The 15,501-nt window shown below is 56.5% G+C and overlaps 6 protein-coding genes across 6 annotated transcripts; 3 read left to right on the top strand and 3 right to left on the bottom strand.

The window, feature by feature from the left end:
- Positions 1 to 2,143: 2,143 nt before the first annotated feature.
- On the bottom strand, positions 2,144 to 2,617 carry LTHEOB_6424 (uncharacterized protein; the record flags this gene model as incomplete). Its single annotated transcript, XM_035515679.1, has 1 exon — positions 2,144 to 2,617. The coding sequence occupies one exon, from the start codon at positions 2,615 to 2,617 to the stop codon at positions 2,144 to 2,146; it is 474 nt and encodes a 157-aa protein (XP_035373007.1).
- A 551-nt stretch (positions 2,618 to 3,168) lies between these two features.
- On the top strand, positions 3,169 to 4,474 carry LTHEOB_6423 (uncharacterized protein; the record flags this gene model as incomplete). Its single annotated transcript, XM_035515678.1, has 2 exons — positions 3,169 to 3,554; positions 3,661 to 4,474. 2 exons carry the CDS (start codon positions 3,169 to 3,171, stop codon positions 4,472 to 4,474), a joined length of 1,200 nt encoding a protein of 399 aa, XP_035373006.1.
- Positions 4,475 to 8,762: 4,288 nt separating this feature from the next.
- On the top strand, positions 8,763 to 9,173 carry LTHEOB_6422 (uncharacterized protein; the record flags this gene model as incomplete). The annotated part of the gene is made up of 2 exons (XM_035515677.1): positions 8,763 to 8,942; positions 9,036 to 9,173. The coding sequence occupies 2 exons, from the start codon at positions 8,763 to 8,765 to the stop codon at positions 9,171 to 9,173; spliced, it is 318 nt and encodes a 105-aa protein (XP_035373005.1).
- A 1,090-nt stretch (positions 9,174 to 10,263) lies between these two features.
- Positions 10,264 to 11,111, top strand: LTHEOB_6421 (uncharacterized protein; the record flags this gene model as incomplete). The annotated part of the gene is made up of 4 exons (XM_035515676.1): positions 10,264 to 10,274; positions 10,330 to 10,634; positions 10,734 to 10,849; positions 10,914 to 11,111. 4 exons carry the CDS (start codon positions 10,264 to 10,266, stop codon positions 11,109 to 11,111), a joined length of 630 nt encoding a protein of 209 aa, XP_035373004.1.
- A 1,240-nt stretch (positions 11,112 to 12,351) lies between these two features.
- Positions 12,352 to 12,759, bottom strand: LTHEOB_6420 (Exocyst complex component sec6; the record flags this gene model as incomplete). Its single annotated transcript, XM_035515675.1, has 1 exon — positions 12,352 to 12,759. One exon carries the CDS (start codon positions 12,757 to 12,759, stop codon positions 12,352 to 12,354), a length of 408 nt encoding a protein of 135 aa, XP_035373003.1.
- A 1,887-nt stretch (positions 12,760 to 14,646) lies between these two features.
- On the bottom strand, positions 14,647 to 15,445 carry LTHEOB_6419 (uncharacterized protein; the record flags this gene model as incomplete). The annotated part of the gene is made up of 3 exons (XM_035515673.1): positions 14,647 to 14,712; positions 14,764 to 15,276; positions 15,338 to 15,445. The coding sequence occupies 3 exons, from the start codon at positions 15,443 to 15,445 to the stop codon at positions 14,647 to 14,649; spliced, it is 687 nt and encodes a 228-aa protein (XP_035373002.1).
- Positions 15,446 to 15,501: the final 56 nt, after the last annotated feature.

Here is a 15,501-nt window from a genome sequence, read left to right as displayed (position 1 = left end):
AAGATTTCAATGTTTCTTATGTAGGCCGTTGATTTTTAAGTCAAGTGTAGTCAGAACACCCCAAGAGCAAGAATCTTTAGCCCAAGAGATGTCTGTTGAACGGCCGTGGTTCTCCCTGGTCCGGCGAGGCGCAGGAGCGGTCATGGAAGAGCAAGCCCGCTCTGCCACCTCGGTGGCCGGATGAAGAAGAAGAAAAGGTTTTGGAGGCAGAGGAAGAGGGGGGTTTATATAGGCGTGCCAAGACTTTCCACAGCGGCCTGCGCACATGCGCCCTTCGGCTGGCCTGGCAACGGGCCATATGGAGCAGGCGCGGGCTGGACAGCGCCCCCGCGGCGCCGGTTGTGGAAGAGCAAAGATCTGGGGGTCATGGGGGCGAGCGGGTCATGCGGGTCATGCGGGCGGAGTGAACGCTCGGGGCCGCTGGAGGTGCGGCGGCTGAGGGAGCTTTGCCGTGTGCGATGGCTGGTCTGCTGGCTTCCCTGTCGCTGCGGCGCCTTGGACGCTCTTTGCTGGATGAAGCTGCTCTCGGTCGTGCTTCATGAGCGCCTCTTCTCGTGGAGTGCCTCGCGGCGGGAAGTGAGAGTGTGGAGTCACGACGAAGCTGCCCGATCGTGGGCCACGGAATCTCGGAGCTCGATGCGGTGACTGACGCCAGCTCGCTGCCCAGATGGAGAGTCACGATGTAGAGGCTCCTTCGGGCGTGAAGGCCGTTTTTGGTCTCATCTGCGCGTTGCTGACCTCGTCTCTCGCGCCCGTCATTCCTATGCTGCCGCTGAGTGCCCACTGCCAGCACTTCCTCTTGCTCAATCGTGACAACCGTCCTGGTGGGCTGAGAACTACCACTCTTGCTGAAGAAGCCAAAAGCCGCTGCTGGCTAGTTTCATGTCAGGAATGAGACGATCGCTGTCCACAATCCGAGCGCGAACGACACAGAAATAAATGCAGAAGCATATCTCTCCCCCAAGATCCACATTTCCAATCGAGGAGGTCGGCATCGACGTGGAGACGAGTAGGCAGAAGTTGAGAAAACAGGGTGACCTCTCGTCAAAGGACCACTGCTACAAGAGTCGCAGCGGCGAAGTCAGCGGTGGCGGAGGTCGCTGGCCACGGCGGTTGCGACTCCTCCGAGCAATCTGCGCTGGCTGTCCTTTTGCGCTGAATGTAACCAGACAGTTAGTGTTGATAGCTCTACCAGCGGTGAACCGTCCCTCTTGCGAGCCTCCACCATCTGTCCCTTCACAGGTGCCTCTGGCAGCCTGACAAACGCTTTCCGAAACGAGGCTTGCTCATCCACTTTGGCTGTGATATATGTCGATAGCAAGGGATGGAACACTGTGCCTCTCGTCTGGGAGGAAGGTCCTGAATGGGCTTCCTATCATGGTATATGTCGGTGCCTGGGAAAACGTATAATCTCCCTCTTCTTTTCTGAGCGAGCCTTGACCGTTTGCTATTAGTATATTACGCTTCGAGAAACGTCATTGACCTTGCATTGGCTGATCATGCTGATGCTCCTGGGGTGTTAAGGTGTGCCTTCACGCGTTGAATTCGGGAGCTGAACAGCGCGGTGTCGAAGATGTGGCATCACTTAATGAACCGACAAAGGTATACAGCAAGAGACCTTCCATTGTTCCTAGAATATCGAAAGCAGCCAGCAAGGTATTCCGACAATGTATTACAGAACCCGATCCACGAAAACAGCAGCCATCCCATTATCATCACAATGACCAGCAAGTTGTGCCGATCTCCCGTCACCTCAGACTCACCGATCCACGATGCAAGGTGCAGTACAACGGAACATTAGGAAAGACGGGACAGGAATCGTAGTATATGAGCAAGAGCTTTCCGTTGAACGTTGAAGAAACTTCGAGTTTGAGCCTGTGCCGCTATGTTCACATCAGTGAACCATTTTGAAGATGGACTACACGGTGTTGGACTTACACACAGCATGATAGGCTCATGACAAAGCAATCAGCGGTATGAAACCCCAGTGGAGCGTCTGTGTTGGTGGTGGATGTGACCTGCGCATCACGGAGATGTCAGCGATGTCCACGGTCAGAAGGGTGGCGTCGTGGTCACATACCATACATCCGGCATGTTTCGCCACAAAAAAATCAGAATGACGCGTTCACAGTACATGCGGCAGTCAGTTGTCCTCGCGGTCGGTCTCGTAGCCCTCTTCGGCGAGGCGCTGGTTGCGAGCAGCGCGTTGAGCGGCGTTGCGCTCGATGGCAGCAGCGACCGCGGGAGTCAGCTCATCCTCCCAGCGTGGAGGGGGAATCGCGAGATCGTCATCATCGTCCTCGTCAGGGTCAGGAGGGAAGAGTAGTCCGAATAGGATGCCGATTGCGAAGACGACGAGGATCAGCGTGGTGTCGGTGAGAGTCCAGGCCATGACGGCCTTGTAGTTCGGTCGGAAAGGCATCTGCTCAAGGGTTGGGACCTCCTGGGGTGCGTAGTCCGTTGGTTGGGTCAAGGACGGCCGTGGCGGGTGTGGCTCTTGGAGGACTTCTTGTGGAATCAGAGCCGCGATGCTGGGAAGGGGCGCGCGAGGCTCGCGAACGCGTCGGTCATAGAGCTGGCGGTAGGTGTTGTGGACACGTAGGCGGATGTAAGGCATCGAAATCGCGGCGCTGATCTGTTTGACGCGTGGGGTGGTGACGGGAGGATGAGGAGGAGAAGGGAGTGGGAGAGGCCGGGATCCCGCACGCCCGCTCATTTTGAAGCTGGCCGCCGCCTCGCCCCAAAACGAGAAGCCGCAGCCCGCTCCTCCCCACCGCAGCAATTTGCTCACGGCTGCCTGCACTGCTGGAATGTCCGCTGTGGATGCCTCCTGTCTGGCCGGGGAGTAGTTCCTTGGTTGAAGGGCAAACCGCCTTCAACTTCAGCATCACCGCAGACGACCAGCAGAGATGCAACCACCATAGCATGCCAATTGAGCTGCCAGTGGGGGTGAGCCTGTGTCTTCGGCCTGGGGTCTAGCACATGTTGACCTACGAGAGAACGACGAGCAGCAAAGGGCTTTTGGCGCAGGAAACGAGACCTTCTCTCACCCAGCATGGCATGCGGCGGGCATTCTGCGTGGCGCACGGTCCTTATCGCGGGTGCTTCAAAAAATATCTACGTTCTATCGAACCTCCGTCCCTTTCCACTCCGCGTCACCTTCCGATCATGCAGGCGACCGCCCCCGACGACGGGCGCCCTCAGCGCGACATGGCCGCTCCGACGCCCCCGATCTTGCGCCTGAACGAGGACTGTATTATCAAGATCGCCGAACACATTGCGGTCATCGACTACGAGTACCAGAGAAGGCGCGAGGCTGGCTGTACCTCCGGTCCGCCAAGTATGCCCCCTGGCCCGCTGATCGCTTTCTCCATGGTAAACAAAGCGATTCGCGAAATGACAGCCCCTGTCGTATTCCGCCGGGCCATCCTCACTCTGGACGAACACTACGCATCTGAATGGAAGCAAGGATTGGGCGTCATTGACCTCCACATGGGAGGCAGTCGCTTTGAGCGGACCCTGCGCTGGCCCCGAGATGTCATCCGTCATGCCAGGTAGGTCTCCCCAAATCTTCATTAAAAAATACCCGTACGAAGAAGAGGGCGTCCATATTAACCGTTCACCGTACTCTATAAAAACGCGTGCTAACTACGGTGATAGGTCTTTGTGCATTCGCTGTTCTTACTATCCGCATGATCACAACTCTATGTGGAATGTGCGCATTGACAAGGACTCGCACTCTAGGCTGATTCCTGCTGCCATCTTGGACCTTCTCCAGACGCCCATCTCTCTGAAGTATCTTAGCCTTTATGGGCTTCCTTACCCGTTGCTGGAGGACATCAAGGCCTACGACTTCTACATTCGCATTCCAGCCCTTCAGAATGTTGAAGAGCTGGTGATCCCAATGGGCGCAGAGGTCTTCATGCACCTATGCCCGAATACCAAGAAGCTCTCCATAACTGGAAGCAACGGTCGTATGACCCGCACGGACCCGATTCAGGAACATAACGATGCGTTCTTCCGCTACGCTTCCGCTCTCACTAAGCTGACTTCGCTCCACTTGGACGAGGTTCAGCGCTACATCATGACTTGGAGGATCGCAGAGGAGCTCCCCAACCTTGAGGAGCTAAAGAACTTGATGTTCGGAGGTGGCATGGGCTACTACGATGCGGTCCAGATGATCACGAACCTCCGCCGTCTGCGCATCCTCACGACCAACTACTTCTCTCGCTCTCCCCGGGACGACCATGACAACACCGAGGAAGGTCGGATGCAGCTCGCCAAGAGGATTCTCGACTTGAACCACCCGACGCTTCAGGCTGTGGAGATCAGGATGGACGTCGATGAGGCGACGAACGGTTACCAGGTCTTCAAGAAGTCCCCAGTGACGGGAGAGGTCTACCCGCTGACGGAGCTGATGAGGAGGCCGATGAAGGATGCCCACCTCAAGTGGCACCCTGCGAACCTCCGCTAGGCGAGATGCTGGACTTCCACCTCAAGTGGCATTGCAAACCTCCCTTGGTGGAGTGGTTGGACTTTAAGTAGGAGACACTAGTTGAATACAATGACTACATGTCCATTCATGTTACAGGTTCTTGACGCTGCCATTGGAGTTTGAATGTGGCATCAAGAGCTACAAAGTCTTGCCGCAACACCCGTGTCCACTGTCCATGTATGCCAGAAGGTTTCTCTTCATAGTCGCTGTGCCTGATGATCTCGACGATGGCGGGAGCCGAATATGGCCACCTCGGCATCACCACGCAGATCCTCCCCGGAGTAGGCCTGTGAGCCCCAACATGTTCGGGCTGCCGCCCCATATGCGTGTCAGCTCGACTTAGCACTGTGACTTGATGGGCGCGACGCTCACGACGCTCACGACACTCCAGAAACTCCAGACGCTGACCTTGCCAGTGTCAGGCGGCATCTACAAAGGCATCAGTCAGACGTGCAGGTTGCTCGTCGACCGGCTCATCGTTACCCTCAAATATCTGACGCGCGCGCGAATGCCATCACATCTTGACATTGTCGACGTTGTAATCTTTGCCCAAGTACAACAGCCTTTCGTAGCCCGAGCACGCTACTCGACGCGTTTCTCTAACTCGTAAGCCCAGGGTCTGCGTTTGCTTTTCGCACGTGGTGTCGGTTTTGCCTTCCACGTCGGCGTTGGCCAGGCCGATGTTCGCGGCTCATTAGGACGGCAAAGCCGAATCGCCATGCTCTGGTGGAGGAGCCGGCGCTGCCAGCGCTCTCTGTGCTTGACGGTCATGCTGGCGACGCCGGATGGAATGGCCGGGTCGACATGGATGGTGTCTAGGTCGATGAAGCTGTGCTGGAAGCGGCGCGCTGCGGGAAAGGATAGACAGAGTGCCTCGCAATGCTCTGGGCATTTGTCTACTATTGTGCGTCCATAGTGGTGGGATTTTTGGGCGGCGTTGGTGCGAGCTGATCCTCCATGTTCTTCTTCGAGTCCGGAATCCTCTGACAACGTGTCGGCGTCCTCGTCGGCCTGCACCGCTGCAGCTTGTAGGTACGCCCTCTCAGACACGATATTGACTTCTAGGCCCTTCTTGCTGAGAGGCTCAGTTCGGGGCTTCCTCGTGCCCAGCCCGATGCCGTGAAGCAGGTGGTTTGTGTCTTCTCGAATCGAAAAATCGGCCTTTGCGCCGCGCACATGCGGCCATCCCTCCAGACGCGCTCTGTTGCAAAATAGAGCCAGGGATTCGATAATTATGTGAGCCCACAGCTCGAAGTGCATCCATTTCGTCTTTTGTGCTGACTCACACCACGGGCACCCGCGGCAGTCGGCGGCGATGGCGGCATGCTCTTAATGTGCGATGACTTCAAAAGAACCTAACGCGCAGCTCCACCGTTGCCTGTTGCATCTTAATACTCACAAAAAATCGTGAATTCAGCTACCTGACGCCACTAGCTGTGGTTCGTTGCACACAGGTGTGAAGTGATGAGCGCGCTCCGCATTACGATGTCAGCCCCGCCGCGCGACAGCGACACCACACAAACAGCTTCAGCTCGCGATCGCAAGAAGCCCCGCTCGACAAGCCGAGGCGCGCGCCTCCCTCGTTGCTCGGGGTAAGCGCACACAGCCACGTCACCTCGACAAGCCCGACGTCCGTTCTCTTCTGCTCATCCAAGCGTTCAAAAAGCTCTTCCTCAAAAGCCGGCTCAAGGCCAGATAATTGACGAAAAGCGCAAAAGAAGTTCGCGTCAGCCTCAGGCAGTGCAATAGAGGCGACACTGTGCTCTGGACATGAGCGGAGCTCAGCGGCCCAAGAGTCTAGTTCCAAAAACTAGTTTAATCAGTAGAAAATACCCCCGTAGGGACGTTCTAGAGATTAAACTAAAAGGAACAGCTACTTCACTTGATCTAAGCCAAAAGGCAAAGAGAGCTGAAGAAGGAAAAGAGGACTTGGGGCGCCCGGTTGGGGGGCTTAAGTAGGCGGGTCGTTGCTGGGAGCGGGCTGGGCGCATGCATGAGTCGATGGGGCGATGGCCTGGGCTAGGCTACTTCGGGTGGTGGTGCTCGGCAGGAAGGTGCGGTTTGGAACCTGCGTAGAAGCGGGTGGAAGCGCTGCTGGCGGGACTGTCAGCGAGGCATCCCTGTTCACTACATTATGGCGGCCGCCGTTGACATTGTCGACGATGGTGGATTCGCTGAACATGCCATGGTCGACGTCCGAGGTCCATGCTGCAAAGACTCTACGCAGGAGGAAGCCGGATGGACAGTGCAGTGGAACGCACCCATATTTCAGTGTCCAAGGAGGAATCCCCGCCTCAATCTTCATTTCACGTGCAAACTGGGCGTCGGCGGGTGTTGCTCAAATCTTTAGACGGGTTTCTGTTGCAGAACCGTTCGTTGGCGGACACATCGGGCCTTCATGTCCCTCCTCCCTTGACGTGAACTTTGAACTGTCTTGGTTCCACTAGAGCTGCCTGTCCGATCTGCCGAGATCAGAAGTGGAGGCTTCGACATCCTCAGCTGCCGGGGCCAGACAACTTCCTCTTGAGGAGGACTCTCAGGATGCCCTCTGGCAAAGTTCTTTTAGCCTCACATGAAAGCGCCTAGAGCAAAAGACCTGCCACGATTTTGTCTCCATTATAGTGGCTTCGGTGTTAGTGGGGCGCGGGCGACCGGCACAGAAAATGAAGCCCACGTCCTTCCAGCAAAAGTCTACAAATAATTTCAACAATTGTTAGAAGAAGAAGGATTCCTCCTCTTTGTTGCAGCCTCCCACCAGGAAGATGCACTGGAACCCGTGGGCTTGGATGGCATGGTGCACGATACACGGCTTGGCCTTTCGGTGTTGCCGCCGCTGGATATGTTGGGAAAGGCGTGGTGCAGCAACTAGTGGTGGATTGATTGTATATCTTCAACCTTGCAGAAGAGGCCACAGTGCAGACGCGGAGACGGTACATGGTCACTCTAACTCGTAAAACAGAAACCGCATTTCGAGGATTCCCTACAGTATGTGCCTCTGAGATAATTCCTGTTTCCCCTTGCTGCAGGCCATGTTGCCCAATGCCCATTGCAAAGCCTCACTCATTCTCTTCATGGTATAGTGGTTTGATTTGTGGCCCTGGCTCACGCGTCTCTCTCTAGAAGAAGGTCATCACATCCACCCACTCACCAGAGTCTGTCGCCCTTAGACGACTTCTAACATGCAAATGGCGGCTTTTAAGGAAGTTGTGGAGACTTTCTCTTTGTTTTCACACTCGCGCGTGCTTCCTTCCAGTCCGAACTTCATTGTTACCAAGCAAGTATGTTGCAGAGTCTACTCCGATGGGTTGCTTGAGCACTCTGAAGAGCGCCATGGCCTGAACGCCGCACCAGTGCTGGTCTGACAATATGGTGCGAGAACGGCGACCTTCAGGAGCGAGAAGTTGGGAAGTTGTAAGGGTAGAGCTCTCGGCAAGATCGAGCTGGCGAAGCAGGGCAGCGGAACGTCGTGGAGAGGGACAGGCTTTCTGAAGCTGGTGTTCGCAGTATAGGTATGAGACGAAGGTCTGCCTATCATACTCCAGCGACTCATAGCGGTGGATTCGTTCGTGAAACGAGACAGTGACTGTGCACCAGCGCAGGAGATTCGATTGGAATGGAGGAGGGGGCCATCAACCCTACACGTCTTGTTAGCGTAGAGTAGCGCTTGAACTTGTGAGGTGGAGAGTGCGCCGACCGTAGTGAAGCTGTCTCCGCCGAGGGAGCTCTCCTCTTAATCTAGCATCATAGCGTGGCCGTGTGGGAGGATGAGCTGACAGTGACCGTTCTAAGTTTGCCCCATGGGAGACATTTGCCTTTGGGTCCTGATCGCAGACAGCGACGCGGACGACAAGTCGAGTGAGGGCTGGAAGCTCAAGAGCATGATGGGCTTGCGGTGTGAATGAGCTGGAGAGCGCGGTCCTTTGGGATGCATCGCTTGCGAGGGTGTGGAATTTCCGCGCTGAGGCGGTTGGCCGCGCACGCCGTTGGTGAATGACCCAATCGCGGGAGCTACTGCTAGACACACACAGCTCCCCCGCCGCCGCTCTCTTGCCGCCGCCGGACGTCGGTTCCTAGGCAGCCAGGCCCGACCATCACGCTTGCGGAAGTCTTGGTATGACATCACGGACCTTCCGCCCCGATATAATGCAGCTGACCATGGAGCAACCCTTCTCCCAGACCAACCCCAAACACACTCAACTTCGAGCCTCGTCGAAGTCCCACTCAAGCCCTCCACCAACCACGCACTCGCACGAACCACGCTCACACAATGGCTCCGAAGATCGTCCGTGACCTCTTCTTCGCGACTCGTTCGCAGTGCCGCTGCATGATCCAGCCTCCCCAGAAGCTGGTTCGCTACCCTCTTCCCACTGCGCCTCTCGTCAACGGCACCCACGCTTCTGGTGGACTCGGCACTCGTGTCTGCACGTCTCGCTGCAAGCAGGCTCCGGTAAGTCGAACCTCCTCGATCCTCGATCGCGGGCTGTGTTGCTCATTGCACCTCACGGCACTTGTGAATGTCGGCTTGCTAACGATCTAACAGACCTCCCACGTTCAGTACGACGACAAGCAGAAGGCACTCGCTTCGATTCCCGAGATGTCGTACATCAGCCCCCTCCCGCCCACGGGACCGCCTACGACCGCTCGCATCTGGCCCATCCTGCCTCTGTTCACGATGTGATCTCGACAGCCATGGCACAAGGGTCGTCCGACAGATCTTGTCAGAGAGACTGTGGACCGAGCCCACGGACTACTTGCCCGCCGTCACAACAGGGCACTGCTGAAGCACTCATGCACATGGAACTACAATATGGATTTACCAGGGACGCGCCAGCATGAGGGCTTCGACCTATGATGGTTACTTTACATTTCCTTGCTGCGATACAGATACATGGAGAGATCAAGAGGTGCAGCTTACTCATTTCATGTACTATGAGGCACCCTACAATCAAAGAGACCTTTTTCCTTCTCTTGGCGGCACGCCACATCTTCGTGTTTGTAGTGATGCATTTGATGACCTGTCCATGTATTCTACATTGCCATGACCTTTCAAAGAAAGCTGAAATGGAGCCGTTCCGCGGCATCAGACTATTTCAGTGGTCCACTTCATCGCCGACGGCCACCACAGGATGGATGCCGGATCCTGCCGACAAGACAAACCCGATGCAGATCAGGCGATCTTGGACACAGCTGCTTCCCTTTTTGCTTTCCTGAATTGGCTAGCATATCTATGTCGCTATTCCTTTGCGCGTCGCAAATCTCGCTGACGGGGACGCGCTCGAGAAACAGGGTGCACGGGCGACGCTGGGAGCGGAATAGAAGGGGCCATCTGCCCGCCATTCAAGAAAGATAATATGTGCCCCCACATGGTAGTACTCCGTCAAGAGTGAACCCCATCGCATTGGAGTTCAGTCATGACAGCACAGCCGCCAGGACGCATCCAACATCTGTGAACGGCGGCCGGGCCCCAGAAAGACAGTCGCCACTAATAGCCCATAGTGCACATCAAGTCACTTCCCCTTGCAAGATGACAGCTGCTAACTCAACCAAGGCTCGCCTTCCCCATCTCTGCCCCGGCCGTGACGTCTACCTTCTGACCAATGAGAGGCGAGAGCGCTAGATCCTCGCCTGATGTGGCGGCCGTTGGGCCTTCCCCAAATGGCTAGACCCAGGCTGCCAGCGTCCCTTGACCCGCTGCCTTCTTAGCCTCCCGCAATCTTCCTCCCGCTCCTCAACAACCACACTCTCATTCCTCCTCAACTACCCTCCACATGATGCAATTGTGAGTTACTCGTGTCCTCTCGGCTCGTCGTCCTGCTGACAGTACTGCCATGCAGGGGGATTTCAAACCCAGACCCTTCTGGTGAACCCTTCACCAACAGCTCTGTCCTGTTCTCACGGAACACATCTTCGTACGCTCACCTCGCAATAACTCTGCAAGAGCTGTCTGCTAACATGGCTGAACAGTACCCACATCACTACTGCTATCAGTGGGCCCAGACGCCCGCCCTACTCGCCGTGTTCTCCTCAGCCTGCCACCTGGGTCCGCAGAAGACAATCAGGGACCTGGGTGGCGGGCAGCTGCCCACGCCAACGGCAGCGCTGACAGCTCCGGCAACGCTGGCAGCGCCAACAACGGCGCGTCCGTGGCGCGAAAAAGCGCCATTTTGCTTTTTTTTTTTGGTACGACTCCCACCTCACTCTAGCTTGCAAAAGACCGACCGCGCTGACAACATGACAGTGGCTCTCTCCCTGCGTGTTACTCTTTTGGCCGCTGCCCGGGTCATCCCCAGACACCGACACTCCACAGCTCTCCGAGGACCCGGGTGGCGGCCTCCAGGCCACAAACCCCTGCGAGTAAGTTGCCAGGTCTTCCCCTTCCCGCTCTGGTGCAGAGCCATCGCTAACATGCCGAACACAGCGTCAGGGCCCTAGGTTTCGGCCACCACCACTACTGTCCATCCATCCTCCCGCCGCCGCCAGGGTCCCGTCCTTCGAGGTTGGCCACAACAAATCCTCCCTCTCGACCCTGGCGGCGGCTCACATAATGGCCAGGCTCCGATGCTACCTCACGTGGGCTGGCTGGGTTCTCAAACAACACAACTCCGCGCACCATTAGAGACAAGCACAAGTACAACAAGGTATATCGAAAACCAAAATGCAATGATCGAAAATGGCGGGTTGACCACGCACAAGGCTAGGTCTGGGCTTGAGTGGTGAAGGATGGTGAGACGAACTGACTGACTGGTGTGTGAGCATCCATGATGCTATTTTGGGAGACACGATCTTAGTGTCATGTAAATACTTCAAGCAAATCATTATATTCCTCTCATCCTGGGCACCTTGCAACTGCGTGACTTCGCACCCGCCTTCCAACCCCTCTGACTTTCATGTCCATCCTGTGAGCCGCGCCTGTAGCCCTGTTGACCGCCGCGCTATAATTGATAATCCGGCGACAGCTACGGCGGCGGTCCTTCCAGAGCGGATTTCGCTCTCGTTGTGGTGCTTGTCTGCTTTGAAAGGGCCTGCCTTCCATGCCTTACAATGATCGCTCACCCTTTCGCAACCACCAATGACCGTTGCACCTTCCCAAAGCCTTCGCCGCCGGTGCTGTCATCTCGCAGGCAGAAGATAGGCCCGTGTTTCTCGGGCTGGTGGCGGTTACGCTCTCTCAGAAAACAAAGCCATTGTTGGACCTCGCCTTTGTTTCCACACCATCACCAGGCACCTCGCTTCACGAATTTCGCCCAGCGACTTCGGTGGATGTGGCACAGCGAGGAAATTGGAGACTCCGGTCTAGGCGAGAGGAATTCGGTTTAGCATGGGCAGGCATTGTAGAGTAAATACGAGACTCGGTCATGGTTTGATCACGGCGTGTTGGCGTACATCTGTCACGAAGATATGCATGCAGCGAAGTCACATTTCACAAGTCAAGTCAAGCAATGAGTTCAATGTTCAATGATCTATTCAGAGCGTATCTAAATTTTCGAGAGGGGGAGGAGGGGAGGTCATCCACTTGACTGCAGGCAAGAACCGCAGGACATAGTTCCGGGCAGCTGATGGCATCAGAGTCAAGGTGGAGGACCTGAGCGTGGACCACGAGTCCCAGACGTTCATGATAAGCCACGACCAGAGCAGACAGTTGTGGAAAACTCCGTAGATGCAGAGAGAAGACCAGGTCGCCCATAGTGGAAGGACGAGAGCCGACAGACCAGTAGATGCACAGCGTGCTGGGAGCAGGCAGAGTAGATACAGAGGCTGCTGGGGAGCTGGCAGGTGAGATGGTTGGACCTGCGCTGCGATCGCCGAATGCAGCCCCACGTTGATTGATTGCGTTCTGGTAGGCCTGCAAGACAGCCTTATCCGCCAGAATACCGCCAGCAGTCGGGGCTGATGTCGTCCATGCCGCTGGGGGGAGGAAGACCATGACGTGAGCTTGAAGGAGGAGGTTGCTGGTTGAAGCCATTGACCGGGCCAGCGGGCGTAACGTTGAGAGGATGAGCTGTCACGGCCCACGGGTGCGTAGCAGGCTGTTGAACTTGGCCCAGGCCAGACAAGTGAAAGGCACGTTCTCGAATGAGAGCAGCATGGGGGGCGTCACGAAGAAGCTGGATGAGCTCAGTGCTGAGGCGGTCGACTTCCTGCATGATATCGTCCCTGCCGTTCTTTAAGGCCTCGCGCAGCCCGGGAAGACGCGCATCGAGGTTCGTAACCTCGCCGTACCAAGAGTTAACTTCATCTTGAATAATGTGGCGGGAAGGAAGCATGTCTTGCAGTCTTTCGACACCCTCATGATGGAGCGCTTGGCTCGTAAGGACGCCGGATAACGTTGGGGTCGGCTTGACCAGGAACGAGAGTGCACCGGAGGCTGTCGGCGGTGAGGAGGAGGGAGAGGGCGGGAGGTGGCGTGGTTGTGCCGCTTTAATATGCAGTGCGGCGCTGCCGAAGAAAGGGTTATATAAAATGAGGGTTTTGCGGCTCCCACAACCTCAAGGGGCTTTAAAGGTCCCCCTCGGACCGTCAGAGGGCTTTAAAGGTCCCCTCCGGACCATCAAGGGGCTTTGAAGGTACCCCTCGGACCTATGTTGAACGGCTTGTGCTGTCAGGAAGAAGAGCCCACCACAGTAGTGGCTCTCGAGATACCCTCCTGCCGAGTAGTGGCTCTCGAGATACTCCTCCCTGCAAAGATAGTCAGACAACCATCATAACGGTGTGGGGTAGAGATGGTGGACATACCTCGATGAAGGAGCACCCAAGGACGAGCCATCAGATCATCTCGACACGGGGCTGCTGGTGTCGCACTGAGCTGCATAACGAGTCAGCGTCGGGTTCAACGACATGGCGATATGAAGAAGCCAGCAGGGTTGGAGACGGTAGCCCCAACGGGGCACCGGAGGCCGAGTCATGGCAGCAAAGGAGCCGGTCCACAATCAGGAAGGACACCAGCAGCCATGGAAGTGAAATTACCAAGCTTGGCGTTGACCTTCATGCAGACGTTCGAGTGGTACTGACCTGGCTTTCCATGACCTCGCGGCGTCAAGCCGGAAAGAATGTCGATACATATAGGGTGGGGTAGGAATACGGACGGCGGTCGGGACGCCGGAATAGGCTGCAATGGTATATATCAGCTGGTGTCTGACCATCAAGGTCGATGACCAAGTGATGGGGTACCCACATAAGAATGGCGGATAGCAATGAGCGGGTCGTCAGCCCGATGTTTTTGGGTTTTCCGTTTTCCCTTTTTTTTTGTGCTTTTTCGTTTTATTGTCCGGGAAAGACGGTTGGCGGTGGTGACACCGAAGCCGCCAGGGTGCGGAAGAAGAGGGCCGGACAGGTTGTAGGAAGAGGTGGCAGAGAAGGCAACTGAGCTCGAAGTCGAGGTCAGCGTGCGCCTTAGCTCGTCGGAGAGGGTAGGGGGATACGCACCTTAAGTAGGCAGACCTGGCCGACGATGTCGCAGGACAATGCGATTGTCTGGAGGCAAGGTGGAATAGCCCCCGCTGGTCAGGCCTTGAACTGTGCAAGCGATGACATCGTCAGTTTGTGTTTCGCATTTGCAACGAAGGAAAAGACCAGTACTTACGATGCCTTACCAGCGGGGGCTGGGTGTTCGGGATTAATGAGGTCGGCCGGGCTTGGGTTTGGAGGTTGTCCAGGAGGGTGTCGGGGGGAGGGAGGACGCGGCCTGGGCGAGAACTTATGGGCGCCGCTCAGACGTGAATGGCAGCTGCGCCGGTCGCATATCACCCGGGCACCCAGGAAAAAGAGCACCCAGAGGCTCGTGCGATATGCAGGCGACGAATTGGGTAGGTGCAGCCACAGCTGGCTCTCTGCACTGCATGTGATAGACCAGTGAGCGCGCGCCTGCGTTCCAGCGAGATGTGCTAGACGCATGCCACTCGTAGCCTTTCTTGAAGCCTTCGGTGCTCGGCAACAGATCACAACCAACAGTCCGAAGGACCATTCAAGGTAGACGGAAGCGGTCGCGGAATGTAGCTCACCAGAAACTCGTTGCACCATCGCTTGCCGGAGTAAAAAGTCAAGATTCGCTTGGGCTTTGGTATCTCCATTGACGAGACATTGTTCTACAATTCCACCAGAGTTTCAACACAACCTCCATTTCCAAGCCAAAACCGGGCACTGCCTCCCTTTGTTCATGGTGTCTCCTTCTTTGCATAGTCATCATTGTCCGCTGCCAGCGCGATGGAGATGGGTAGGGTCTTGTTCATCTGTCAGCATGCTGATATTGTGTACCGGATCTGAGAACTTACCAGTGGCTTGACAAACGATTCTCGGTCCAGGTAGCAAGGCACATGGATGGGTGATAGTTGCTGAAGAGATGCCACTGCGCTTGTGTCCACGGTCGCTGTCGCGGCGGCAGTGGCAGTGTGAATGCATGCTTGTGTTGCGTTGGCGCTAACGCTTATGATGTGACAGTGGCGACGCTCAGACGAGCGGCTACGGTCGCGGTCATGGTGACGACGATGACCCTCGCGGGAGCGGCTACGCTCATGGTAGCTCCTGTGCGAGTGATGGTGACGGCGGTGGTGATGCTTGTGCTTGCGCTCCTTGCTCTTGCCATCCTTGGTAACGGGGATGGTGGCAGGAGCTGCAATAGGCGCCGGCGGCTTCGGACTCACGATGGAAATGATGAGCACGCGAGCGGCTGCGGCTGCGGTCGCGCTCGCCGCAAGGAGGCGGGGCGGCAGCAGCAGCCACAGTCGAAGGAGTAGGGCCGCCGCCGCCGCAATGAGGCGGCCTGGGCGCCGACGGCAGGCCAGAATCTGAAAGGACGGTCATGTCAGCATTGTGTCGGTCACCTTCAGATCTAAAGAGTCCGCTCACCTTTTTGGCCCGGAGGCCGATCCTCCACGGCGGGGAGGGGAGGGAGTGAGGGGGGCAGATGGCTGTGGCAAAGAGATTGTCAGCATGGTGCGGGTAGAGTGAGGTCATTCAGGTCTACTCACGTTGACGCCCCCAACCAGGGCCTTTCGCGGCCCCGGCGGGGG

Source organism: Lasiodiplodia theobromae, assembly GCF_012971845.1.
Source record: "Lasiodiplodia theobromae strain AM2As chromosome Unknown scaffold_18, whole genome shotgun sequence".
NCBI lineage: Eukaryota > Fungi > Ascomycota > Dothideomycetes > Botryosphaeriales > Botryosphaeriaceae > Lasiodiplodia > Lasiodiplodia theobromae.
The sequence above is the reverse complement of the archived record's forward strand: the minus strand, read 5'-3'. Positions and strand labels throughout refer to the sequence as shown.